This window comes from Lepus europaeus, chromosome 17 (genome assembly GCF_033115175.1).
Source record: "Lepus europaeus isolate LE1 chromosome 17, mLepTim1.pri, whole genome shotgun sequence".
Classification (NCBI taxonomy): domain Eukaryota; kingdom Metazoa; phylum Chordata; class Mammalia; order Lagomorpha; family Leporidae; genus Lepus; species Lepus europaeus.
This window is the reverse complement of record NC_084843.1, coordinates 73,254,538-73,282,513: the sequence shown is the minus strand read 5'-3', so window position 1 is coordinate 73,282,513 and position 27,976 is coordinate 73,254,538. Positions and strand designations below refer to the sequence as shown.

Below are 27,976 nucleotides of genomic sequence, written 5' to 3'. Positions count from 1 at the left end.
GCTTTTTCTAGATAAGGTTTCTTCCTCCAATCCTTTGTCTTCCTTCTGCAAGGTAAAGCTAATCAGGTGGCTCATTGGGCTTTCCTGTACTCCTGCTCCCTCTTAGGTTAAGGTGTGATTGCTCTCATCCTGGGTCCTATACTCCAAGCAGGGCCTTGGTCACCAGCGGGTGCACTCTGCGGTCTGGACTCATCCCAGCCTATGGTCCTGAGACGTGAACATTTTCCAGTTTCTTTGACTGCCCATGGGTTGCAATCCTGCAAGATCATCTGCATTAAACAGAACACTTGAAGTGCAAACTTCCATGATGCCTACATCCAGGGTGTAATTGCACTTTAATTCTTTAGTGATCCCTGCAATTCAGTGCACCTGGGAACTATTGCTCATGCTAAAAGGACACGGTTCTTGGTTTTTTACAGTCTCCCAATTGCATCTGTGGTTTGGACTGACTAGGCTTCACACACACGTATCCGCTTCTGAAATACATTGTCCCTTCCTACCTCTGAAAGCGTTGTGTTCTTTACATGGTTTCAAAACCTTAATTTCTAACCTCATTAGCTCCATTACACCATCACAATGTCTCAAAGCTAGAACGGGTCATCTACAAGGAGAAGGATTTAAGACCTTTTTTTTTTTTTTTTTTTTTTTTTTTTTTGACAGGCAGAGTGGACAGTGAGAGAGACAGAGAGAAAGGTCTTCCTTTTGCCGTGGGTCACCCTCCAATGGCCGCCGCGGTAGCGCGCTGTGGCCGGCGCACCGCGCTGATCCGATGGCAGGAGCCAGGTGCTTATCCTGGTCTCCCATGGGATGCAGGGCCCAAGGACTTGGGCCATCCTCCACTGCACTCCCTGGCCACAGCAGAGAGCTGGCCTGGAAGAGGGGCAACCGGGACAGAATCTGGCGCCCCTACCAGGACTAGAACCTGTTGTGCCGGCGCCGCTAGGTGGAGGATTAGCCTATTGAGCCGTGGCGCTGGCCTAAGACCTATTTTAAGACAGTGATTTAGAGTTAAAATCTTGACTTGCAACCAACCACTGACTCAATCACTTGTAAGAGACAGTGAGCCTGAGCTTTCCTTAGCCTGATTAGCCCTCTCTCCCACTGCTGGAACTCTTGGCTTATGATTCGTCTCCATTTTCCATAGTGCCTGTGTTGCACCAGCTGTGGAGCCTGGGGCTCTCCTCCCTGCTCTCGCCTCCTCCACTTTTGTTCCTTTCTAATCCTCTATCCAACAGCCAGAAGTTAAATGTAGATCTGATTGCAGCTCATTTGTGTCTGAAACCTTTCAAGAGCTTCTTATCACCCTCGGAGTGGGTCTTTAACTAACCCCCTGAAGCCTCATGTGCCCTACACACAGCTCCAGCCTCCTCTCTGACAGCTCCTCCTTCCACATTCTCTCCAGAGGGCCAGCGACCTGCCCTTGCCCTGGGTGGCTTCTGCACCCCTGTCTCCTGAGGCTGCACCCACTCCTCCACTGCAGCACCCTCCCCTATATACACGTGTCCATGCAGTTTGCTGCCAAGTTCATCCCCAGCCTCTGGTGCAGTGTGGGTGCTGATTCCTGGAAGGAGCTCCCGTGCTAGTCCTGTGCTTGAGGCTGCTCATTTGAAATGGGATAATAGTGAGAAATAATGGGCTCTGCCTAATAGAATCCCCAAGGTGGTTGTGAGCACTAATGAGATATTGTAGGAGAAGAACCTGGTGCAGGAGCTAACAGGGAAAACACAATGGGTTTCCTTACCCTGGGACACTTGGCATACTAGGGGACTTCACCATGTGCACAGAAAATAGACTTACAGGATACATTTATTTTGGTGCAGAAATTGTGGACTCTGTGTGTGTGTGTGTGTGTGTGGTGGTGGGGGTTCTTCCAGTTCCTACAAATGAATTTTATGAAAAAAAAAACAAAACAAAACTATGCATGGATTTCAGAATTTTTCTCCCTAAACAAACATATCCATTAATCTCCCTTTTCTACAAATGTTTGAAACACACCTCCTATGTCATCCCACAAAGACCAGGAAATCCGCAGGATGGGATTAGCACCAACTGCCGCCCAGCTTTATCCCTGGTGCTCAGAACAGAACAAGCGTCACAGGTGATGTGGGCCAGAGCCTGTGGAATAGAGGCCTGAGTGCATGAACTCAGATATGTTTTCAGAATTTGAACGCAAATACTTGTATAACGTGAATGTCATTAATAAAGAATTTCAGGAAACTCACCGCATTTGAGCAGCTGTGTTGGCAAACCCCAGCTTTCCCTGTATGCAGAAGATCGATGACTCCCAGCGAGAAATTTCTCCTCGGTGTGGGCTGATGCATGCCGTGCCGTTTGGCAGTGTGGGTTTCTAAAATCTTGACCCCGTGGAAACCTTGCTCATCTCTTGCTGGCCTTTAGGGAAAATGGTGAACCATCTCATTTGCATCTCAGTATTATCTGTGAACAAGCAACTACTGAGCTGTGTGACATGGGCCCAGTCCTTTCACCTCCCTGGCCTGAGCTCTTGAGGATGTGTTAGCCTCGATGCTTCCTGGTAGACCTTCTGCAGGAACCATTTGTGGGTTGCTGGTAAGCACGATCTGGTTTTCTTCCCAGGAAATCAGCGATCCCAAGATCCTGGATCTGGTCCACAGTGCCCTCGGCAGGATGACCGTGGTCCGGCAGATCTTCCCGTCCACGAAGGACAACCAGAAGTGTATGAGGAACAATCACCGCATCTCCTCCCTGCTCTGCAACCCCCAGGAAGGCTACCTGCAGATGCTTCAGGTCAGTGTTCAGCCTCCAGGACCATGGACTCAGCCACCGAGGGGGACAAACTCTGAGCTGCACCCTTGGGCACCTGCAGAGCGCTGTTGCCCACCTACTTTGATTCCTATAACTGTGTCCCTTGCTGAAGAGGAAACCAGTTGCCCAGGCAGTGCCTCTGAGTGGCACTGGCAGGCAGTTTTGCCTGTTGCCAGTAGGCAGGCCGTGTTAAGTCCCCGGGTGCCTGTGGTAGTTAACAGTGATGTGCTTACTGCAGAAGCAGATGTCAGTCTTAGGCTGTGGGTTTGTGCGGATGGCTTCATCTGGCTGGGCTGGGGCTGGAGTCTTCCTTTGGGAAGACATCATTTTAAGCCTGTTGAAGGCCCTTTTGGGTAAGAAGCCACTGGCACAGACATGGCTCTTGCAAAAAGTCTCAGAACTTCTCTAACACTTTGCTTGCATGCTGCATCCCCAGCTGGGTAAGGAGGGGCAATGGTGCAGGGCCGTGACCTGCTCACTTTTCCCTTTCCTTCCAAGGTAAGAGGCACAAAATCATCCCTTCATCCACACTGTGGTGTATTGTACTTGGCATTCGGTGGTCGTGAGACCTTAGAATAGAATGAGGAGCTCTGTGCCTTTCCTACGATGTGGTTTTCTCTCTGGATGCTTGCGGGTGACAAGGAGACAGGGCAGAGAGTGCCCTCCCCTGGCCCCCAGGCTGCCATGAATGCACTTTGCCATTTGCTGTTGTGCACAAGAAAACTGTGGTTGGTACCCAGTGGAAGCCACATGACAGGAGGTCTCTTCTCCCACTGGGGTTTGTGGAAATTGCCTGGGAGTCTGTGTGCCATCAGCTCACCACTCAGCACTGGAAGCCATCTTGCCTTCTTTACCCAGACAGGCACAGGCAATGGGAAGCAGAGTTTCAGGATGGAGGTGACTGTGTCCACTGCCTGAGGGCCAGCCTCACCCAGGGACAGCTAGACATGGCTCTGTCAAGGGCTGTGTGTGTTGGGGAGGGGCTCTGCTGGAATCTCGAGTGGGCCGTGGACCTGTGTTGTGTGCCAAAGCCCAAAGCACTGAATCTGTTCTAGGCTCTTGTATTTGGGGGGAGGGGGAGAGGAAATAATCCACAAAGTGAACATGAGATGTGTCATGTCCGTGGTTGGGAAACAGCAGACATGAATTTAGCTGGAGTGATCCCATTCTCCAAGCACCCATGGAGCTTATTAGATGTCTGGGGATTTTTTAAAGGTGTATTTTATTTATTTGAAAGGTGTATTTTATTTATTGGAAAGGTGTGTTTTATTTATTTAAATGGTATAGTTTATTTATTTTTAAAGTGTATTTTATTTATTTATTTGAGTTACAGAGAGAGAAACAGAGATATAGCTTCCATCTGCTGGTTCACTCCCCAAATGGCTGTAATGGCGAAGGGCTGGGCCAGACCAAAGCCAGGAGCCAGGAGCTTCTTCCATGTCTCACACATGGTGCCAGAGGCCCAAGCACTTGGGCCATCTTCCACTGCTTTTCCAGGTGCATTAGCAGGAAGCTGGATCAGAAGTGAAGTGGTGTGGACTCAAATCAGTACCCATATGGGATGCCTACACTATAGGCAGCAGCTTTACCTTCTATACCACTGTGCTGACCCCTGGGTTTTTTTCTAATGTGGTGGAGGTTGACTAAGAGAGTGGTGTGAAAGTCTCTGCAGACCATGGAGTTGAGAGCCCTGGGTAAATGGGTTAGAGTAGAGATCTCTCTCAACGATTTATTTATTTATTTGAAAGGCAATGAGAGAGAGAGAGAGAGACAGAATCTTCCATCCACTGGTTCATTTCCCACAGGGCCTCAATGGCCAGGGCTAGGCTAGGCCAAAGCCAGGAGGTTGGCACTCCCTCTGGGTCTCCCACATTGGGTGGTAGAGGTTCACGTACTTTGTTCATCTGCTGCTCTCCCAGGTGCATTAGCAGTTGGAACTCAAACTGGAACTCCAATATGGGATGCCAGTGTTGCAAATGGCATCTTAACCCACAGCACCACAATACAGCCCCATCAGAGTGAAAAGCTCTTGACGTGGTTTTACATTTTTGGATGCTGCTGGCCTGTTCTGTCATTCTCCTTTCTGGAGTCTGGAAGCAGCAGCAAGGACTACATAAACCCCTCTGAAGGTGTCACTCCCACTCTCCACATGGACTGAAGTAGAGTTAGATACCAAGGTCCAGCGGCCTGTGCCTGATCCCATCCAGCACAGGACAGGGGCAATCCCTTCGCAGGTTCAGACAGAAGGAGGTGTCCCCCTGTGGGGCTTGCATGCCCTAGGAGGGCTCCCCGGCTCTCCCACCTTGAAGGGCTCCAGTCCTGTGCACAAACGTGTCCTCCTTGCCTCTGCCCAGACTCACATCTCCAGTACATTTCTCCCATCCCTGCTTTGTCACACTGCACTCCGTCCACTTAAAGAACAAAGAATGGGCTGCTTTCCACTGCCCAAAGTGGGGCTGCACCTGCTCGGGTTGGGGAAAGAGCAGGTGCTTCTCGTCCAGGTTTGTGGCTGAGGCTGTGCTGTGGACTAAAGGACCCGGGTGGGATTTTTGATGGCACATCTGACCTGCAGGATGCAAAGAGGCTGCCTGTTGGAGGCTGAGACAGGATGGCAGAGTGAGGGAGTCTGGCTGAGGACATCCACCCACCCGTTACTTAAGAGGATAAACAAAGGCACGGCTGAGTGGTACAGCTAGATACTGCCAAATAAGGCAAACACAACATTGGACCTAGTAACCCTGGGACACACCCTACCTCTTTCTGCTCCTGCTGGACCCAGGCCCTACCTGAGGGGCAAGGTTTAAGAGCAACACTGTAGAGATCTTGCAGAGATAGTAAAGACAACAGAAGCAGAGCCGGTGCTAGCTCACCTGAGTTCAGATCCCAGGAACTCTAGTTACTAACCAGTTCTTGAATTATTACTGGTATTTATTTGTCATTTGGTGCCCCAGTTTCTTCCGCTGTGAGTTGGGGATTAGAATATTTCCAACCCTCTAGAGTCCTAATGATAATTAACTGGGAGACTATAAGAAAAGCACTCAGAACAGGGCTGGGCTATTAACAACCTCACATCACTGTTACTGAGAGGGTTCGAGGTGGTGTTCAGGGCTTCCACGGAAAGGCTCAACCTATTCATGGCCTCTGTTTCTTTTTCTGGTATGATGTGGTCAATCTCTCTTCCTAAATATAGTTTTTTTAAAATTATTTATTTAATTTGTCCCCTGCACCCATGTGTAACACATAAATGAAGCTCCTAATCCTGGCTTCCTTGTGGCCATTTGGGGGAGTGAACCAGTGGATGGAAGTTCTCTCTCTCACTATGTCTCCCCCCCATCCCCTGTAACTCTGTCTTTCAAATAAGTAAATAAACCTTTAAACAAACAAACAAAAAAGAATGCAGGTCTTGGGGCCAGCACTGAGGTACACCAGGTTAAGTGACCACCTACAACGCTGGCATCCTCTGTGAGCACTGGTTTGAGTCTCAGCTACTCCACTTCCAACTTAGCTCCTTGCTAACGTGCTTGGGAAGGCAGTTGATGATGGTCCAAGTACATGGGCCCTGCCCTCCACCTGGGAGACCCAGAGATGGAATTCCAGGCTCCTGCCTTCAGCTTGACCCAGCCCTGGCCATTATGGCCATTTAGGGAGTGAACCAGCAGATGGACAATCTCTGTCTATTTCTCTCTCTCTCTCTCTCTCTCTCTCTCTCTCTCACCCAGCCTTTCAAATCAATGAATCAAACTTAAGGGAAAAAAAAGATTGTAATTCTTGGCACAAATTAACAGTCCCTAGAAGCCTCTTTATATGTAAGCCAAACACTTTTTTAAAGAAATCTCTCTCCATTTGTTGCATCATCTTCAGTGTAGGGAGTGCGCTGGGAGAGAAATGTGGATTTATTTACTCATCCTGCCCAGAAGTGACTTGGGAAGCTTGTAGATTCATCTCATTTACAAGCCATTCCCTTCAAGTCTCCTCTGGAAACTATTACAACTTCTTTCTTTCTTAATGGCAGTGTAGAACGCAAACTAATTTCTACTAGCCTCTAGCTGTGAGATTTATCGAGAAGATTCTAACATGTTTAGAACAACCAACTCAAGGAAAAAAAAAAACATTTGTGTCATGGATTATTAACTTTGTCTTGATGAAATTAATGAAAATTCTGTTGGAAATGGAGCTCTCTGGTCCAACTTTAGCTCCTCTCCCAGATGGCTGCTCCTGGGATGATACGTCTTTGTGAGGACCATCAAGAACAGGGTGCTTTTGGGAGCGCATTCGTCTCTTGCCTTGCTGCTGAGCTGACCTTGGAAACTACATCTTCCCCTATTAGGCCCATGGTCAGGGCTCGCTGTGTTCTGTAGCCAACCAAGCACTATTACAGCAAATCAATTTGGTCCCTGTTTAGCAGAGAGAAAGATACCTAAATAAGTAGCTTCTAGTAGCTCCAAAAGTCTGGCATTTGCCAACACGCAGTGCTGCTGTTTACTTTTCCCTACCCAGCACTGTCTGATTTGGGCATTTCTTATTCTTGAATTTTTTTGACAAGTCCGTTTAGGGCTTGTCTGACTCAGTGAGTCATAAAAGCGATAACCGATCCCTGAGAACCCTGTGACTTTGCTATGATTTCACAGGCAGGGGCAGCTGCGCTTGGAGAATCCGTTACTGCTGTGTCTCTGGAACATGGCATTGCCCAGTGAGTTCCTCAGGGCTCCTGCTTGCACCACCACCCCACCAGCTTTCAGATGTTCTCTCCCCGGGGGTGACAGGCCAATGATGTAAGCCCTGTTGTCTGGTCACTGTGGAGCCCGATGATGCCTGGGTTAAGCTGTGCAGGTTAACATGGTGGTGTTATTGTGGAATGCTCCCTGAGCATTTTACAGTTGTTGAATGGCTTGGCTGAATCACGCCTCCCCCAGGCTCACTCCATTAGAGCAGGCCCCGTCTTCCCTGCCCTGCACATCACGATTTCTTCTGGGCTTTCTGTATTCTTCCCAGACTGCAAGGTTTTTTGTCAACCTGTCAGTAGATGCCTTCCTGCTGCAGCTTCCTCGCTCACACAGAGCTACCTTGGATTTCATGTCACTCTCAATAGTTTCCTTAACCCCTAAGACCCATACAAGTGCTAGGAGAAAGGGAAGCTTTTGTCAGAGACACAATTGCACAGGTGGTCTCCTCGGGTGCACCTGCTCACCACGCTGGCTGCAAGGGGGCTGCCTGAGCCCAGAGAGCCTCTGGTCTGGGCAGATGCCCCTCTCCCCTTGGCAAACTCGCTGCTCAGATCTGGCCTCTGCAACCCCTTTGCCCTCTGCCACCATCTGCTCCCTCCCCAAGGCCTGGCCGTGGTGCGCTCTCTCAGGACAGGTGGACCAGCAGCAGTTTGGCAGAGAACTCTTGCCTGGGGACAGATTCCTCGAACTGTGGCATCTGGACATCAGCTTGTGCTCCCAGCTGGACCTTCTGTCAGTGGCTTGTTTGACTTTGGGGGCTGACCAGAGCTGGACTGAGGGTCTGCTCAGAGGTCAGTCCCTGCCGTTTGTCTCTGTGATGTCTCCCTGAAGAGGCCACTTTGCTTGATTAATGATGGAGGGAGGGGGAAATCAGGCTGTCCAGAAACCCGAAGGAAAGGCGGCCTTTCTCAGTGAGAATGTTTTCCGCATCACCAGCTTCGGTGCAGGAGAAGACAATGGATTGATGCAGTGTGCAGCTGGACCTGCGGTTTTGATGCTGGCCTGCACTTACTTCATCTTCCCAAGAATGGTCCTTACCTTGATACAGCAGGTACACAAGAATACCTGGGCCCCAGAGCATGGCATCTAGTGAGGCTTGCTGAGGTCTCAGACTTACCCTGGAGCCCACAAGCATGCTGGGAGTGTTGGGAGGCTGACAGCCTGGCTGCGCATCCATGTACCCTGCTGTACTGTGGAGACCTCTCCTTTGCCGTCTGGTGGGGACACACAGAGGTCTCAGCCTGCTGATGTGCGGATAGGCTTGGAAACTAATCGCTGTCCCCAGGAGCTCTGCCCATTTTATGGGGGCTCATTTTTTTTATTATTTCTGGTCCTGATTCTGTTTCTGGGGACTCAGTGATTGACCAGAGCATCTGCCCTGTACCTGCCCAGATGGGAAATTCTATCAACAAAACCCCCATCCCCACATGCACAGATCACCTGCTGTGCTCTGAAGGCTGGTGTCCTCCCCAGGGTCATAAGCTGCAACCTAACTCTCAAGGTGATGGTACTGGGAGGTGGGGCTTTGGAGGGGTGATTCGGACATGAGAGGGAGCCCTCCTGGAGGGGCCAAAGGCCCACAGAGGGGCTGATGAGGCCACAGTCCTTCTCTTCCACTGCTTGGAGACCCAGCCAGAGGGAGCCAGCCACGAGCCAGGAAGGAAAGGGGCTCTCATCAGACAATGATCCTGCCCCTGTCTGGGTGTTCACCTTCAGCCTCCAGAACTATGAGGAGTAAACTCCTGTGACTTATAAGTCACTAGGTCAGTGGTGTTTTGTTATAGTGGCCCAAGCTGAGTCAGCCTCTGTGTCTCAGAGCCGCCAGGAGCCCTGGTGGCAGGGGTAGGGCGTGGTGTGGGTCCTAGCTGCACAGACTGTCTCTGTGGACCAAACCCTGCTGCTGAGCCCTGCTCCTGTGCCCCAGGGCTCCCTGCCTCTCCACCTGGCTGGCTTCTTTCTCCATCCTCGTCTGCTCCCTCTGCGTCTTGACTCTAAATTCTTATTTTCTCATAAAGATCAATTTAACCGTCTTTCTGGTAGCCTTTGCTCCTGCTGACACAAGGTGTTCTCCTAAATAAAATATAGCTATTGATATGGGATTTTTGGTGCAAACTCAACAAATCCAACCTGGTTTCCTGTCACTGGTGCTTATGTCTGTGATTGGTCTCTGTCCAACAGCCATCTGTGTCTCCTGGGTTTCCAAAGAGCTGCAAGCCCCCAACAAGTGCTCATGGCTTAGTTCTCTCCTCTGCCTCTCGGAAATGTATCCTCTGCTTCCTGTTTCCTGGCTGAGTCTCTGCCTTCTGAGTGAGTGAGTAACAGTGCGGCTGGACGCTCCCATCCCATGCAAAACCAGTGCGGGCTTCTGAGAGGGGCTGGGCAGCTCCCGCGGAGTGTGGGTGTGCATCCAGCTCCTCTGTTGCTCCCAAGTCGGCTTCTGACTGCCATCGCTCATCTTCTAGAAGGGATGTCACTTTGCAAATACCTCCTCAATCTGTTTACCTGGGTGTGGCCCCCTACGAACAGCTGTAGAACTAGTCATTCAACCTTGATGAATCCACAGCCACTCTTTTAATCACTTCTTCATGCCAATAATTACGTGAAATCATTCACAAATGTTCTCTTAATTCTCACCAGCCCCTCAACATTAGGACTTTTAAAAAAAAGTTATTTGTTTTTATTTATTTGAAAGGCAGACAGATACACAGAAACATACATACAGACATTTTCCATTTGTTGGTTCACTCTTCAAATTTGCATTACAGCCCAGTTTGAGCCAGGCTGAGCTCAATCCAGGCGTGTCAAGTGGGTGGCAGGGACTCAGCCAGCACCTGCTACCTCCTAGGGTACATGTTAGTAGAAGGTTAGAGCAGAAGTGGAGCTGGGACTTGAACCCAGGACAGTGTGTGATGCAGGTCTCCAATGAAAATTAACTGCTTCACAAAATGCCTACCCCTGAAACTGGGACTTTTTTTTAAAGACTTTATTTATTTGAGAGGTAGAGTTACAGAGAGAGAGAAACAGGGAGAAAAGTCTTCCATCTGCTAGTTCACTCCCCAGATGGCCACAAAAGCCAGAACTGAGCTGATCTGAAGCCAGGAGCCAGGCGCTTCTTCTGGGTCTGCCACGTGTATGCAGGGGCCCAAGGACTTGGGCCATCTTGTACTGCCTTCCCAGACCATAGCAGAGAGCTGGGTCGGAAGTGGAGCTGAGACACAGACAGTGCCCATAAGAGATACTGGTGCCAAAGGTGGAGGCTTAGCCCACTGTGCCACAGCATGGGCTCTGAAATTGGGACTTTTAAGCTCCATTTTGTAGTGTGTTCTGATTAAGGAGAATGGCACATACAAAAGTCCAGAGGCCTGGTGGAGCAGGGGCAGAGTTCATTGTACCTGAGCCAAGAGACGAGAGGCAAGAAGTGCTGGGAAGCAAATCAAAGGAGCTGTGATCTGGCAGGAGATGCATCTGAGAAAGGTGAGTGGCCATTACCAATTCCCTAGGGAGAGAGAAGGATGCAGTGGGAGGTGATAATTTAAAGAGTTCACCAAGGACTTCCTCAGGTCTGTAACCCCTGAGCCTGCACAGGGGACAGGTCCAGGTGACTATGTACAGAGTTACAGGTGCAGGGTGACGGCTGGCCCTTGTTCTCACCATGTGCTGCCTACCTTCCTCACCTACCCTGCACACCTGGGTGGTCTCATTGCAAAATCAACTATGCCAAATAGCCCTTCAAGTGCAGTGGGTTGTGCAGCTCACTCTTAGGAGCCTGGGTACATACACACTGCGCCTGCCTCCATTTTTCCATTCCGTGGAACGCCCCAGGGAGTGCTATCACCTTCCCATCAAAGGGCAGCCCCATGGCACCTGAGGGTGTGCAGCCCTGACAAACCCGGGACCAGTGACAGCTGTGGCTTTGTGCTGGGGCTGGGAGGGGGCCAGGGACGCATGCCCAGGTGTCCAGGTTAGCAGACTGCACATAGAGTTGGGGATTAGTGCTTAGCATGGCTTCTTTGTCAGCCTTCTGATCCACAAGCTGCAGAATCCAGACATGACTCCTGCACACTTTGAAAGAAGGAGAAGATCTTGTTGCCAGATCTGAGTTCATCTTCCCAGTAACTCCACATTCTGTGTGCCTCACCCATGCAGACTTCCCCAATAAGCCCTCGGCTCACCCACTCTGAAGTCAGGGGCCGCTTAGGTCTGTTGTTTGCCCTTTGCATTCCTTTCTAGCTCTGCTCTCTCCAAAAAATGACAATGTGTCATTTGCAATTCACAGGGGCAGTAAACCAGGGCTGCTGTCTGCACCTTCCCAGGGCCCTGATCACACTGTGTTTTGCTGTGATAAGTCTGAGAGTCTTCAATGGCTTGCTCAGGGTCACTAAACAAGTAGGCGCAGGAGGAGATGTAACTCACTCATTCTGTGAACACTGACTCAGTGTGTGGCTGTATCCGTGCACTGGGGGTCCAACAGGGAGCAAGGCTGGCAAAGCTCTTGGGCCACCCTCCTATGCTGCATGTATGGCAGTGTGAGTCATACTGTATCATAAAGAGTGAGAGGGAAACTGGACTTATAAGCTGGCGTATGTCTCTGGGGTTGCCAAGTGAACCAGCCAGCTCTCTCCTCACTTAGCACAGAGCCCACAGGCTCCCAGGAAGACCCCTGCCCCTTTCTTCTTCCCCTGACTTCATTCCTGGTGTCTCTGACTTGGTTCTAAGTCTTGCTTTGCAGTCAAAGCCCTTGGCCTTGACACTTTGACTTCTCTTTTGGTTTTCAACTTGACTCTGACCTGGGAAGAGGCACTTTTCCCTCCTCTCACTTTGTGGAGCACTGTTCCCAGGTGGTCCTATCCCTGGCTCTCATTTTCATGGACTGAGGTTTAACTAGACAGTATCTACCCTGTCTGGCTGATCTTTGCTCATGAGCTATATGCTGTGTCTTATCTGAGATGGGAAGGAGGGAGGCAAGACTCCTTCAGGCCAGGCTCCTTTCTCTCCCTGTGGTCCATGACCTTAGCCTGAGCTGTTGACTCTTTGTGACAGGTGATGAGTGAGTATTCTTGCAGCTGGGGGCCTCTCTCCTTCAAGACCACCCCTACTGTCTTGGGGGCTTGGTATGACCAAGCTCTGATGCTGTATTCATCCACCTGCCCTAAGGAAAGCCTTAAGTTTACCAGGCTGTGGAGAGGGCCCCTGGTCTAGAGAGCCATTCTCCCATCTTCTCTTGATCTCATCCCCACAGCAGCTCTTCCCCAGACAACTGGATTGTGAAGGCAATGCCATCCCCACCTGCTGCATTTCCCCCAGTGAACCATAAGCCAAAGTCAGAAATCACAAAGTAGGTTACCTAAGTGATGATGCTGAGGTTGGGGGCCAAAGGCATCCACAGATCAACACTAAGGCAGGGACAAATATGGAGACAGCGTATTACCAGGAGAAGGAGAAGGGGTGAGTAGAGTAGATAGAAAAAGTTCCAATGATGAGCTAGAAGGCTTTTCAAGTAGGCTCTGATGAGAAGCTAATTGCTGTTTCGGAAAAGGAGTCTTCCACCCAAGTCAAAGTTGGAGGCAGTCAATCTTTTCTTCTTCCTGTCTGTTTTGTATATTTTTGTTGTTGTGAAATACAGTTAGTGTGTGTCTTCTTAGCAGGAGGTCAGACCATCCATCTGTCTGTCCATCCATCCATCCCCCATATACCCATCAACAACCCATCTGTCCATCCATCCATCCATCCATCCACCCACCTATTCACATATCTATATATCTACCTATATCTATCTATTCATCCACCCCTCTATCATTCTCTCATCTATTTACCTACCTATCTGGTTATTCATCCATCCACTCACCCACCCATCCACTCACATATTTGTCCTTCCATCCATCATCCAGTTATCCATGTATTTGTCTATTTGTCTATATCTAGTTACCTATCCATTCATTCATACATCCACTCACCCAAAAATCCACTCACATATTTGTCCTTCCATCCATACATCCAGTTATCCATGTATCTGTCTATTTGTCTATATCTAGTTACCTATCCATTCATTCGTCCATCCACTCACCCAGCTGTCCACCCACACACCCATCCATCCACTGTTCCTGCTTTATGTGTATCTTCCATGAATTCATTCATAAAATGCATGTTAAGCACCAGCCATGTTCCTTGGTTGGTGCTGGATTCTAGAGACAGCCCTTAGGAAACTCAACAATTGATGAGGTAAGCACATTCATGAACTGACAGTGCAGAATGCATGCACAGAAGAGGGTGTTCTCAGGGAGATCTGGGGGTGGTGGTGAGCAGGGCCTATCTGTGCTTGGAAAAGAGCATTGCTCCAGCCTGCTCCTCTGAGCTGGAATGCATTCATTCTTTACAGCAGACACGCTTGTGGGAGGACTGAAGGCTTCCTCTGGCCTTTCTTAGTCATATTCTGCTGCTTCCTCTCTGCATCCAGACATTTGCTGATTACCTTAATTCACTGAGGCTAGAAGTGCTGGAGGGGAAAAGGTACCTTATGTTGGGTGTTTGTCTGGGCCACAGCAGAGGTGCTATGAGTTCTGCCCTCAGTGCATGAATGGGGGTGGGAGTGGGTCAAAAGGTCTGGGCTGGCCGGCGCCATGGCTTAACAGGCTAATCCCCCGCCTTGCAGTGCCGGCACACCGGGTTCTAGTCCCGGTCGGGGCACCGATCCTGTCCCGGTTGCCCCTCTTCCAGGCCAGCTCTCTGCTGTGGCCAGGGAGTGCAGTGGAGGATGGCCCAAGTGTTTGGGCCCTGCACCCCATGGGAGACCAGGATAAGCACCTGGCTCCTGCCATCGGAACAGCGCGGTGTGCCGGCTGCAGCGCGCCAGCAGCGGCGGCCATTGGAGGGTGAACCAACGGCAAAAAGGAAGACCTTTTTCTCTCTTTCTCTCTGTCTCTCTCTCTCACTATCCACTCTGCCTGTCAAAAATAAAATAAAATAAAAAAAAGGTCTGGGCTGGATAAATAGTCCTCGTGGTGAGTGGGTGCCTGCAAGATCTGTGTGTATCTTGAGAACAGAAATCTTCACTTTGTCAAGGACTCTCAGCATTGAGTTATTCTTTGGGAGAAAAGAAAACCGAAGCCACCTCTTAGTGGTTTGTATTCTCTTCTACTGAAAGCTCCATTCTGCTTGTGTTCCAGAGAGGGAAGGCAGCTGTGCATCAGTGGGGGCTCCCAAGCACTGGGGGGAGCAGGGAGGGGCAGGGCATGGGCCATCCCTGCTCCCTGAGGCGAATGAGTCTCCCACCCTGAGGGGACCAGGACACGATTCTGTCATGATTCAGACAGGGAGTGGGTGCATGTTTGTTGGAACACTTTTCCTCTCTGTTGCTAGTTGACACCTGACAAGGATAAGCCCAGTCACTGCTTTTGCTGCTTCCCATGTTTTGGTGAGCTGTGGTCAGTCACCCAGGCATGTTCTGGCCACCTCCTGAGCATCGACCCACCTCCACCCACTTCTCACACTTGCAGCAGGCACAGCAAGAGCACAGGACAGTGACAGATGGGACACAGCTGTTTAGCCATGTCCAGCCCATGGGGAGACTTCCAGGGAAAGTGGTCGGCTTTGCTTGGATGTGCCCCTGTGGAAATGGCCCTGGAGGGGTGGCATGAGCAACTGGATGGACAGTGCAGAGCCCATGTGTCTGATGTCCTGTGTCCCCTCCTGTGCTCCCACCCTGACTGCAGCTTCAGTGGTGGGGGATGAGTTCCACCACTATGTTCTTGTCTGCGGCATCCAGAGTAAGATGTGTGGGGAGGGAAGTGTAGACAGAGACGGAGGCATGGAGGTGTAGGGGTGAGGGAACACGTTGAGGAAGGAGAGGTGGGGGCAGAAGGGGAGACTTCTTGTATTCCGAGGAGCATATTTGATCTTCCCAGGCCTCCTGTGAGGCTGACATAGTCTCCTGTTTCTATCCGGTGGGTTTTGTTTTCCTGAAATATTTTTAGCAGGCTCCTTGCTGCTCAGGTGTTCAGAGACTGGTCCCTGTGACCCACTTTGCTGGCCATTGTCTATGCAACAGTTAGTAACAAGGGGCCCTAACCTGACCGCGGGTGGACGTTACCTCTCCCGCGACCACTCCCTCCTCCTCCGATGCCTCCTTGAGGGCTGGGATGGTGTGAAGGTGACATCTGGGAATGAGTGCACCCTCCTCCTTGTGAAGGCTCTTGCTGAGCTACTGAGCAGGCAGGTGTAGGCCTTCCTACCCCTCCAGTCAGGAGTCTTCCATTACAGTCACCCCTGGATGCACAGGAGGATTGCTCTGCAAGCATTGTTCCAGCTTCTCATCCTGGGCCCATCCTGAGACCAGAGTGGTCTTTTTTTAAGATTTATTTATTTATTTGAAAAGCAGAGTTACACAGAGGGAGGGAGAGACAGAAAAGACAGAGAGAGAGAGATTGTCCATCCACTGGTTCACTCCCCAAATGGCTGCAATGGCCAGGGTTGGGCCCAGCCAAAGCCAGGAGCCCATAGCTTCTTCTGGGGTTCCAAAATGGTCTTTTCTGAGGCCAAGTTGATCACCAGCTGTTTGGGCACAGACCCACCAGTGGTGACCTTCTTTCTGAAGTCACCTTATTAGTCCTCAGCACATAGCCCCCACCCCCATGGCTCTGCCTGGCCCTGGCCCTGCCTGCCTGTGGATCCTGCCCATCCTCTCTGCTTTACCTGTTGACAGTCTTGATCTTGAACTGCCTTCAGTTCCTCTGACCCAGAGTTTGGCCAACTGAGGCCATGGGGGTGCACCCAGCACACAGGCCATTTTGATAAATGGCATCTTATTACGCGTGGCTGTGCTTACACCTTCATGTCTTATCCAGGCTGCTGTCAGGTTACTAACAATAGAGTTGAGTGATTACAACAGAGACAGCAGCACCCAAGTCTTTACTACCTGGTTCTTCAATGGAAACTTTGGTAGGTGCTGCCCTAAGTGGCCCTGCCCCTTTGCACCTTGATGCAAATGCTGTGCCCTCTTTATACTGCTCATCCCTCATCACCTGAGCAGGTCACCTGCCCAGGTGCATGTCTCAGTCATGGTGCTCGTCTTGCTGGTCTCCCTCAGGTTGTACAAATCCACCTCCCACTCTCATACCTGTTGCAGGGATAAGCCTTATCCTACTCAGCATCTCAGCACCTGCCTGGGCTGTCGAATGAACACCTGGAAGCCACACCTCAGCGCTGGGGACCATATCTTAGGGTCGGAGTCCTGCACCACCCCAGCTTTCTGTGTCTGGAAACGCATGAGCTGAAGGCATTTCATTTCCTCTGTCTTTGCAGATCTCCAACCTCTACCTGTATGACAGTGTTCTGATGCTGGCCAACGCCTTTCACAGGAAGTTGGAGGACCGGAAGTGGCACAGCATGGCAAGTCTCAACTGCATACGGAAGTCCACCAAGCCATGGAACGGAGGGAGGTCCATGTTGGACACAATCAAAAAGGTGTGTGCATGGGGACACCTTTCCAGACCAAGGTGGGAGCAAGGGACCACTCCTCACACCCCCAAGTCTTTGCCAATCCTGCAGCCGGCCTGCAGCTGGGCCCTCTGGGTGGCTATCCCAGGAGGGGCCTTCCCAGGCCTCTCTTCTGATCAGTCCTCCTATTGTAGCATTTGAAGGCTGGGTGAGCTGGGGCCCATGGATAGTGTTGTTCTTATTATTATCTCCATGCTAACATGAGGAGCTTGGGCTTCAGGGAGATGTAGGAGCTTGCCAAGGTTATGGGTAAACAGACTCTGAAGGCAGCTCTCTGTGCCGTGCCTGTCAGATACCCCTCCACACAGGCTGCCTCTCTGCATAGGAGAGGTAGTTTCACTGGGCCCTGCCATAGGTCCTTGGTGTATGTGTGTGTGTGTGTGTGTCCTCTACGCTAGTGAAATGCCCCATGTGCTGGAGCCTGGATATAAAAAGTGAACTCAGAAATCCATGCAAGACGTGTTTGAGCGAATTGGCTTTCCGAGGCTTCAGAGGAGCGTTTAGGGAAATCCATAGTGTTTGGAGTTTTTGTTCACCATACACTGTGTGTGGTTTCAGAAGCAGAGAGCAGGTTGTGATGTTGGTTTGAATTTACTGCAGCCCACAGCAGAGCCCAGGCCTCTTCCTGGGCCAGTGCAATCTCTGGAACTCTCCAGGCTCACAGAAGGGAGGCTGCTGAAGCCCCCTCCCCAGGCTTGAGGAGAGAAGAGGCCTGCCCCAGCTCACTAAGCCACCACTGCCTGCTACCCCTTTGGGAGCAAAGGCAAGGGGGGAAAGCTCATGACAGCCAGGCTGTGTCAGACACTGGGTTTTGGATGTGGTTTCTCCTTCAGTTCCCACAGGCTCTATCATGTGAGCCTGACTGACTTTAGCCTGGAGCAGGCAGATAGACGATGACTTGGCCAACGTGGCCCAGGTGGCAATGCCTGGTGGACTAGAGCTGGGCTTTCCCTTCCCACACTCATGCTTCTGACCTGTAGGCTCTTGGTCCTCACCCCCACGGTCCTGACCTGTGGGTTCTCGTTGCCTTGTGACTTCCTCTTGCAAAATGGAGACCATGGGTCAGGTTGCAAGAAAGCATTAACACTCTGGAAAGTCGGGACTCAAGCTGTCAGTCCTGCACAGTGCTTGGCTCATAGAAGGGTCTCCTCACATATTGACGACATGAACAACATGAAGACAAGTCTTCAGGGATGTCCCCTGCAAGCAGGTGGCCTGGGAAGTACTGATTCTGTTCCATGGCCCAGGTCTGCAAAAGACTCTGTTCTTGTTACAGGCTGCCCTCCTCCAGGCCCTGTCTTGGTGGCTGCATTCTTTGTGCTTCCTAACCTTTGAGACTGCCCACCCTTCAGTGATCTGTCCTTGTCTCCTGCAGGGCCACATCACTGGACTCACAGGGGTGATGGAGTTTCGCGAGGACAGCTCAAATCCCTACGTCCAGTTTGAAATCCTGGGCACGACCTATAGCGAGACATTTGGCAAAGACATGCGTAAGGTAAGCTAGAGGCTCCCTGCCTCCCAATCTTCTTACTGCAGTGCCATCGAAGACAGTGACAGCTGTGTGGGCCATGCGTCCCCAGCAAGTGGGAGCTGGAACAGAAATCCCTCTGCCACTCATGGTGTTGAGGCTGGCATTATGGGGGCATCCTGGAGAGGAAGCAGAGATGTTTCTAAACAAACAGCATTGCTCGTGCACTCTGTGAGTACAGCAAGGGCCCCTGGTAGCAACTAGGCCCTGCTCCCTGAAGCTGGAAGGGCCGCCTGGAAGCTGGAAGGGGCAGAATGATTCCCAGTGTGGTGGAATCAGCACAGAGTGGAGAGCGAGTATGAATCGTGGCTGAAGCAGGAGACAGAGGTTACAGCCAGAGCTTCCTCCAGATCCAAGGATGAGACAGGGCCACAGACGGAACACTGGACAGCAAGGAGGGTGGGAGGTGGGAGTGCTGGAGCCATGAGGAAGTGAGGAATGGGCTCGCTGAGTAACTCAGGTGAGGCCCGGTTCTAACTGGATGCTGATGCAGGTGGCACACTGGGCAGTGTGAAATGTTGCCTCTTGTTTTTCCTCTTGGAGGTGCAAGACAGTTTGTTCAGGATCAAAAATATCATTAAGTGGCCTTTTAATTCAGAGTGGGGACCCTCCCTCACACCCCAGAGGGGAGGACTGTGATGCCAAAGTCAGTAAGATCGGGGACCAGCAGGTCCACATGGCAAGCAGGGGGCTGGGATAATCATCCAAACATTGACATCAGATGGGCTGGTCACTCTCACGGCAAGCCATTGTGGACCCATAGTTCTGTACAGGTGGGAGCTGTGGCTGCCACCCCAGGGCCTGGCCAACCCAGCTGGCTTGGATGCAGGAGGACCATATGTGTGTCAGGGCTAGAGACAGAGTGTTCATGGTCTAAATGGCCCATGGGGATTCCAGCTTCTCAGGAAAGAATGAAAACATTCACTGGTTGACACACGTGCAGGCACAGGGTCATGTAGTCTCACACTCATTCTCTCTTTGTCTCTCTGTCTCTTTGTCCGTCTCTCTCTCTCTCTCTCTCTCACACACACACACACACACACATTTCTACACCCTGGGGAGGATGATGTCTTCACTAATGGCAATGCCTGGGAGATGTAAGCTTGCAAGCAATGAGCTCCCAGCAGGGACTGGAGATGCTCATCAAGAGCCCCATAGCATGGCCTCCTGGCTTGGCCAGGGGCAGTGGAGGGGCAAGCAAGGGTTAAGTGATGTTTGGTATTGAGAGTCCAGTTGGGAGACTTCCTTGGTTTGCTCCTGTAGGACCAGGGCCAAAGGAGGCGTGTATGGAGCTGGTGAGAGCTGTAGAGCAAAAAGAGTGTGCAAGGCTCATCGGTGATGTCAGAGGCAGGGGACTGGCTCCCAAGGGAGGGGCTGGAATCGCCAGGCCCCTGTGTGATGGGGCAGGTGGGGAACACCCAGCTCATCATGCACTGGAAGATAGAGTTGTAGGTTGATCATGTGAGTGCTAGGAGGTTCAGTAATTGGCCACGGTACAAATGCTGACACACAAGGGTCAATGACATTTCAGAACTCAGCACTGCATTAGTGGCGTCATCGTGGGGGTTGATGACTACCTGGTGACATCCTGGAGAGCCAGGGGTCCTGCTCTGTCAGTGGGAGTCCGGGTTGGCCTGTGATGCCTTCTAGGGATGCCCAAAGCTTGCAGCTCGGGCTGTGGGCTGCAGATGGGTGGCCAGCATTGGGCAGAGTCATGACCTCAAGAGAAATCAGCTTGCACTGGGACTCCCACCTGGTCAAGGGAAGCCAGTGCAGAGAGGAATTCTGTCCACCACTGAGGAGAGTAAGGAGCTTGCAGAGTGCAGCGCCCTGCTGAAGTGACCATTCCCATCAGCCACAGTATGTGGGCACTGCCTGCATCCCTGAGTGTTCCTCCAGGGTTAGGGACAATCAGGCCTTGCCCACTGGCTCCTTCCCTGCCGCCCACCTGCTTCATGAAGCTCGGCTTTAACTGCAAGGTTCCCATGGATGTTGGCTGGGGTGGGGTGGGGGAGTTTCCTTTGCCTCATTTCTAACACCCAAGCCCCTTGCCTGGCCCCAGACTGCCCACTCCAGGTGTCTGAGAAGGGCAGGTGCAGTGGCCTCCACGTCCTGTCTCAGGTGTCTGGGCCTTCCTTGTTGCCAAGGCAACAGTCCTCAAAACCCCCGAAGCCAATAGGAGCCAGAATCTCCAGTTTGAGGAGCTTCTGAGCAGGAGGTCTGTGTGTGATTGAGTTGCAATGGAAGCTGATTTTCAAGTGGGTTTTATTTTTAAATGTCTCCTTTTGTCATTTTAAAATCTGCCCCTAATAACTGCATATCCTGCTTGTTATCTGTGTGCCTGTCAGCTTATGGCTGTGAAGGAGAAGTTATCTGGGAAGCAGGGCATGGGATTTGCCGTAGCCAATGTCTGTGATTCAGGCCCAGGGTGCATCGAGAACTGGGTGGGGGGTGTGGTTCAGGATCAAGCAAGGGAGGGCATTCGGATGGGGCTGGGGGAGCATCACAGGCATAGGACAGGCTTTCAAGGTGGGGCTGAGCTGGGGTTCCTGGTGGTGGATGCTGGGAAATTGGTGTGACTTAAAGGATGCTCCCGTAAGAGATAGCAGCTGAGGATGAGTGGCAGATCTGGGGGTAGGGTTAGGGTGCTGAGTACAAAAAGGCAGTGCCGAGATCAGCTATGGAGGAGCCCCCCTGAAGTGGCCCCTGATGCAGAGCTGCTCGAAGGCCCCATGTTCTGACTGCTGAGTGCTGCCCCGCGGGGCAGGGTCAAGAGTGCTGCACAGAGATGATGCAGATCCCGTGCAGAAACTGAACAGAACCATGGGAAATTCAACCAAACAAACACCAAGGAGTTTCTTTAAAATTCATGTCAAGAGGAATCATCTCACTTGGGGAACAAATGGATATTTTCTTAAACTAAGTGCCCTGGGGGGCCCTTGGGGAGGGTGAGTCACCCAGACATTTTAGATGAAGTGGCACCGGGAAGTTGTGGGTTACTCAGCCTTCTCACGGGCGGGAAGGCGTGGGTGATTGTCTTTCGCTGCAGGGTGCTGGGCAAATACTAATTAAATGATTGCATCCAGGAAATGCGTTCTTGTGGAGGGAGTGCCAGATGGCAAAACCAAGGGTCAATGTCGCCGGCTTGCTGGGGAGCTCCAGGAACAGTGGTAGTGGTCTCAGGGTTGTACTTGGAGCTGCCCGGCACAAGCCTGCCACCAGGGGCAGGATTTGCAGTGGAGTCACTTCTGGCTCTCGATGGCGTTCTCTGGCATCCATCCTGCCAATGGTGTGCACCTTCCTCTGGGACACTCATGTTCTCAGAAGTGTGATGAGAGCTCCAGAACTTTCTACTCCCTTTGAGCAGACAGCAATCCCCAGAGGAGGGTCCTGTGAGGTTGTCCATGCAAATGTCCTTCACACGCGACATGAGCTGGGACAGATCTGTGGTAGTGGAGTCCTCACAGAGGGAGGAGTCTTAGCATCTGTTTGGTGTGGGACAGGAGAGTGGAGCAGGAGCTACTGTGCGCCCACTGTGTATAAAGGTCCCGTTAGATGTGTGTTGTCTCATCGACTCAGGGGCCTTTGTGTTGCTGCTGGGCCTGCCTCTCCTGAGATTCTGCAGCCATACCTCCTCTCTGAACCTTCCTCAGATGGAAGATGCAGGTGCCGTGAGCTGCTTGTGGAATGGAGGGGGTCTGTGGGTCAGCGTGATGACCCTGGGCAGCACTTGGAACCCACAGGGCCCTCACTAAACCTCTCAACCCCAGACTGCCAGAGCAGAGACACTCAGGTAGGCCCTAGGACCAAGCCTTCTGCTTTACAGGGCCTTGGGCTTGAACTCCTCCCCACCCCAAGTGCAAAAGCCTGCTTCATGCAGCCCTGACAGGCACAGCTGGGATCACCAAGCCCTGTGCTAGACCAGAGTCCTGGCCCCTTCCGCACCTGGAAACAGGTGCCTACGGCTCATGAAAACTGAGGGCTGAGGGATCCGGGGAGCCTCAGCCTGGCGGGATTTTATTTTCATGACTGTTTTGCTGTTGGGATGATCCGTGGAAGAACAGTTGTCCTTTAATGCCCAAGCAGACTTGCCTGGATTGAGACCCCATTAACAGCGCTGAGGAAACATGTTTGTATGACCCTTTTCTGCCCTAATGACACCAGCTTGGGAGACCCATTCCATTCCCCTAACTCAAGGTCCCTGGTTCAGTAAAACCCTGGGAAAATTGCCAGCTGCCTTCAGGCCTCTTGAGTTTGATTTCCCGTGAGGCAGCCACCTGACTGTGGGCGCAGCAGAAGACAGTGGGTCTCCTGGGGCCAGAGAGGGGGAAACAGGCAGCAGGAGTACCCAGATCACCTGTGCATTTGCTTTCTGTCTCATGTCCAGAATGAATGCCAGCCTGGTGTGGCAGGAGAGACCACGGCTGCTTTTTGCTCCTTTTTATGGAGAATCGAGATGGGACCGAGAGAGGCCAAGGAAGTATTTAGTCCGGGACGTGCCTGCTTTTCTCTTGCTCTACAAAATTTGGCCAAGCAGGGACTCATGAGAACCTGCATATACTAAACAGTCCTGGAAGCACATGTGTAGTGGTTGCAGGGGACCCCGAGGCTCCTGTCACAATTGTCTCCGTCCCCAGCATCTCCATGGTTTTCTGCACAGTTGCCTTTGGGAACCTGAGGCACAGAGACTGAAAAGACCCAATTATGCAATTATGCAGTGCTAGGAGCATTTGGCCATGCTGGGGCTGGAAGGCAGACTTTCTGTGAGTGTGTGTGTGTGTGTGTGTAGCACAGCAGCCCAAGCATCCTTTCTGAACTCGAGATGGTGTCTCACTCCCCTAGCCCACTTTCCACAGTCTCTTTCAGTTTCCTGGCAGCCAGCCAGTCTTGGGGCTCCACGATCCCCTCCCATTGGCCCCACAGCCTGCTGAATTCTTGAATTCTACCGCTGCCCTTGGCTCAGCCTCTCCATTCCAGCAAATTACCTAGGGCAACGAGAAAGCTGCATTCTCCTTTGCTAGTTGAAGATGCCTCTCCGGTCTTCTCTGTCGATTTTGATTCTTCATGAAAGTTGGCTTTGGACAGGAATCAAATGCCCAACTTGATGTCATGTCCCTGGGAGGGCCTTGTGGCTGCGGATCGTTCTCAAGTCCTAATTGCTTATCATGCAGTGATTGCCACGCCATAGGACCCCGGTCCTCCCTGGCCTTTGGAAGTGCGTCATTAACATGCTCTCCCAGACCTGCCACCGTGCATTACAAATCATCCCTACCCTGGCGGGTTCAGAAGTTCCATGCCGTGAGGCCAGGTTGCAGAGGTGCCTTGCACAGGGCAGGCTGTCTTTGGTAGCGACACTTCGCCTGGCGGCTGCAGGCGACCAGCAGTGCCTGAGGGGTGCCGTGTCTCTATTAAGCTGCTCCCAGAGAGACCCCTGGCTGTGCACAGTGAGTTGCGCAGGACTCATAAACTTCAGTCTCCTCGTGGATTAACATTCTCGCAGCGTATTCCCTGAGTAAAATGTCAGCCATTTGGAACCCTTGTGCAAGAACTGCTTTTGACAGAGCTGAGCAACAAAACAAACAGGGCTACAGCTTCGGAGGGAAATCAGGAAGCAAAGATGCAATAGAGTATTTCATTCTGAGGATCATTTCATCTGGGCATGCGCATTTCCAGTAGAATGTTTGGAAAATACAGATAAATGAAAAGAAGAATATAAAAGTCAGTTCTGATCTCTCAACCAAGAAATAAATTCTGCATGCATTCCTGGTGCATTTTATGTCTTCTCCCCACCATACCTGCAGAGAGATCTGTATATTTATCCAGTTGCTATTTATTGTACACACATTTTGTATGCTGACTTTCCCACTTAAGGCTATATTGGGAGTATTTCCTCATTTCTTTAACTATTCTCTACAGCGATGAGTTTTTAATGGAAGTGCATTACTCAACTTACAGGGAAACATCCTTTATTTTAGCTTCCTATGTGATGAATATTTTGGCATATCACTCCAGAATAGTGCCATAATGGAACCCCAAATATATAAAATTTTAATTATATCTATATTTATTTTATTTTATAAGAAGTAGAATTGCCAAATCAAGGATAATAATTCTGTTGATGCACTTGATACATATTTTCAAATTGATTATAGAAAGGCTCTATAATTTTTTAAACATTTATTTATTTGAAAGGCAGAGCAACAGAGAGAGAGGGAGAGAGGCATTTTCCATCCACTGGCTCACTCCTCAAATGGCCACAATAGCCAGGCTGAAGCTAGGGGCCTGGAAATCCATCTGGGTTTCTCATATGAGTGGCAGGGAACCCCATACTTGGGCCGTACTCTGCTGTTTTCCCAGGTGCATTAGCAAGTAGCGAGATCAGAAGTGGAGCCGCTGGGACTAGAACCAGCACTTGGATATGGGATGCAGATGTTGTAAGCAGCACCTTAACCCTCTGAGCCACAATGCACCAGGCTCATTAATTTTCATATCCACTAATAGTATACAGAGATAACTATTACAGCTGGTGCTCAGAAAACTGATTGACAGATTAAAAATGTTTGCTAATTTGTATCAGTATGTAGGAAAAGCTAATGAAGTTGCATTGCTTGTGACATTGTACCTAAAAATATAGTCATTGGCCATTTATGAATTATAGTGTAATCTACACCCTTTGCATGTTGATATTGGGGATGAAATTTTTCTTGTCAGTGCATATAGCTTCCATTTCAGAATAGAACTGATAGTTGTGTCAAACAGTCTGTTGCTGTACATTATTTGCCCTTGAATTAGGAACAGTATTTTCTCATAGAGGCATTTAAATTTTTATAGAGTCCAATACTTAACTGAAGCATTTGTTTTTTTTATTTTTATTTTTAATGAATATAAATTTCCAAAGTATAGCTTATGGGTTACAATGGCTTCCCCCGTCCCATAACTTCCCTCCCGCCCGCAACCCTCCCCTTTCCTGCTCCCTCTCCCCTTCCATTCATGTAAAGATTCATTTTCAATTCTCTTTATATACAGAAGATCAGTTTAGTATATATTAGGTAAAGATTTCAACATTTTGCCCACATAGCAACGTAAAGTGAATAAACTACCATTGGATTACTAATTATAGCATTAAATAGCAATGTACAGCACATTAAAGACAGAGATCCTACATAATTTTTTTTTTCAAATTAATTAATTTTCTATGCCATTTCCATTTTAACACCAGGTTGTTTTTTTTTTCATTTCCAATTCTCTTTATGTACAGAAGATCAATTCAGTATATAATTAGTAAAGACCTCATCAGTTTGTGCCCACACAGAAACACATAGTATAAAAATACTGTTTCATTTGTAATGTTTTTCCACGTTTGCATTTTTAGGGCATCTTTTTTCAAAATTTCTGCTTTATTTTGTTTTTTAAAGATATTTTTATTAATGACTTATCTAATATTTTTTAAGTGATAAAGATTTAATAACCATGTAACTTGAGAATTAAAATCATATAAGACACATCAACAGCTAAAAATGAATAACAAAAACATAATGTTGTCTTTCCCTAAATCTTAAAAGAGAGAGAGAGAGAAACAAGAAAATTGTCTTGAATTCCTGCTTTGCTAATGATTTTGTAAGAATTGGTATTATATTTAGTCAAAGGCTATTTTGTATCTATCAAGATACTGTTATTTATATTTTTATTCCCCTTAGTGTGATAAATAATGTTGATTAAGATTTTTCCTTTTTGATTCTGCTCATTTCTATAAATTCCACACCATATTCTTTTGATTAATATCCTATAATAAGTTCTAGTATTTGCTAAGGTTGAGACCTTCTAATTTTTCTTCCTTTTCAGAATACTATTTTTTAAATTTAGCTTCTATTTTGAGGTTAACACAGTTCATATGTATTTGTAATAAATAATGCAGAGGGATATAGTATACCCTCTACTCAGTCTCCCCCTCGGACAACATCTTATGGTAATATTGAACAATAACACAACAGGAATACTAACATTAATAACAGTGCAGGAATCTGCGGCAGAGCCACATTTCCCCAGTGTCATTCATGTGTGTCACTGTGTGTGTATTTCGTTCCACTCAGTTTCATCATGTGTAAGTGGAGGTAGCCACCAACACAATCAAGACACAAAGTAGTTATTGAAAAGGTCCTCAAATTGCTCTCACTTAAAAAAAAATATTTGAAAGGCAGATTTATACAGAGAGAGAGAGAGAGAGAGAGAGCGCGCGCGCTTCTATCCACTAGTTCACTTCCTAAATGGCTGAAATGGCCATGGCTGGACCAGGCAGAAGCTACACACCAGGAGCTTTATCTGGATCTCCCACATGGGTGCAGGGCCCCAAGCTTTTGGACCACCTTCTGCTGCTTTCCCAGGTGCATTAGCAGGGAGCTGAGTTGAAGGTGGGGCAGCCAGTACTAGAACAGGTAGCCATAGGGATCTTGGCATTGCAGGCAGTGGTTTAACCCTCTACACCACAATGCCTGGCCCTCATACTGCTCTCTTATACCCACACCTACTTCTTCCATGTCCCCCTGCCCTGCTGACAGACAGTGGTCTATTTTATTCTCCACATCTATAATTTTGTCATTTAAAAAAAGTTACATAAATTGAATCATATAGTAGTGTACTTCTGTGATTTTTTTTCTACTCTGCATAATTTCCTAGAGATTAATTGAAATTGTTGCAGGCATCAATAGTTTCTCCCATTTATCGATGAGTAGTGTTTTATACAATGGATGCTTTACTGTTTCCTCAACCATTCACTCACTGGAGGATACCAGGATGCTTTGAAGTTTCAGATTATTATAAATAAAATTTCCTAGAATATTTGTGTACAAGGTTTCTGGGAAAAATGCCTAAGAGTGAAATTGCTGAGTCATATGCATATTTAGTTTAAAAAAAAATATTGGGCTGGAATTGTGGTATAGCCAGTTAAGCCCTTGCCTGCAGCACTGGCAACCCATATGGGTGCCAGTTCCTGTCCCAGCTGCTCCACTTCCTACCCATCTCCATGCTAATGGGCCTGGGAGGGCAGTGGAAGATGGCCCAAGTATTTGGGCCCCTGCACCCATGTGGGCGATCTGAATGAAGCTCCTGACTCCTGGTGTTGGCCTGGCCCAACTCTGGTTTTTGCAGCCATTTGGGGAGTGAATCAGCAGATGAGACATCTCTCTCTCTGTCTCTGTCTCCCTCTCTCCCTTTCTGTGTGTGTGTACATGTGTGTTGTGTGTGTGTCTGTGTGTCTCCCTCTGTCTCTGTAACTCTGCCTTTCAAATAAATAGATAAATCTTTCAAAAAAAAAAAAAAACCTGACAGTTTCCCAGAATAGCTGCATCATCTTATACTCCAGTTTCATAAGAGATCATTTCTTCACATCCTCAACAGCATATGGTGTTAGCACTATTTTTATTTTAATTATTATGCATGGATATCCTATAAT

The 27,976-nt window shown here is 49.5% G+C and overlaps 1 protein-coding gene across 1 annotated transcript in view; it reads left to right on the top strand.

Annotated features, from left to right (window-relative positions):
* Nucleotides 1–2,264: 2,264 nt before the first annotated feature.
* The window catches only part of LOC133775819 (glutamate receptor ionotropic, delta-1-like), a 194,224-nt gene continuing 168,512 nt past the window's right edge, over nucleotides 2,265–27,976 (top strand). The window contains 4 exon segments of the mRNA XM_062214304.1: nucleotides 2,265–2,339; nucleotides 2,596–2,766; nucleotides 16,806–16,967; nucleotides 18,376–18,495. Of these exon segments, the coding sequence (XP_062070288.1) occupies nucleotides 2,265–2,339; nucleotides 2,596–2,766; nucleotides 16,806–16,967; nucleotides 18,376–18,495 (528 nt within the window).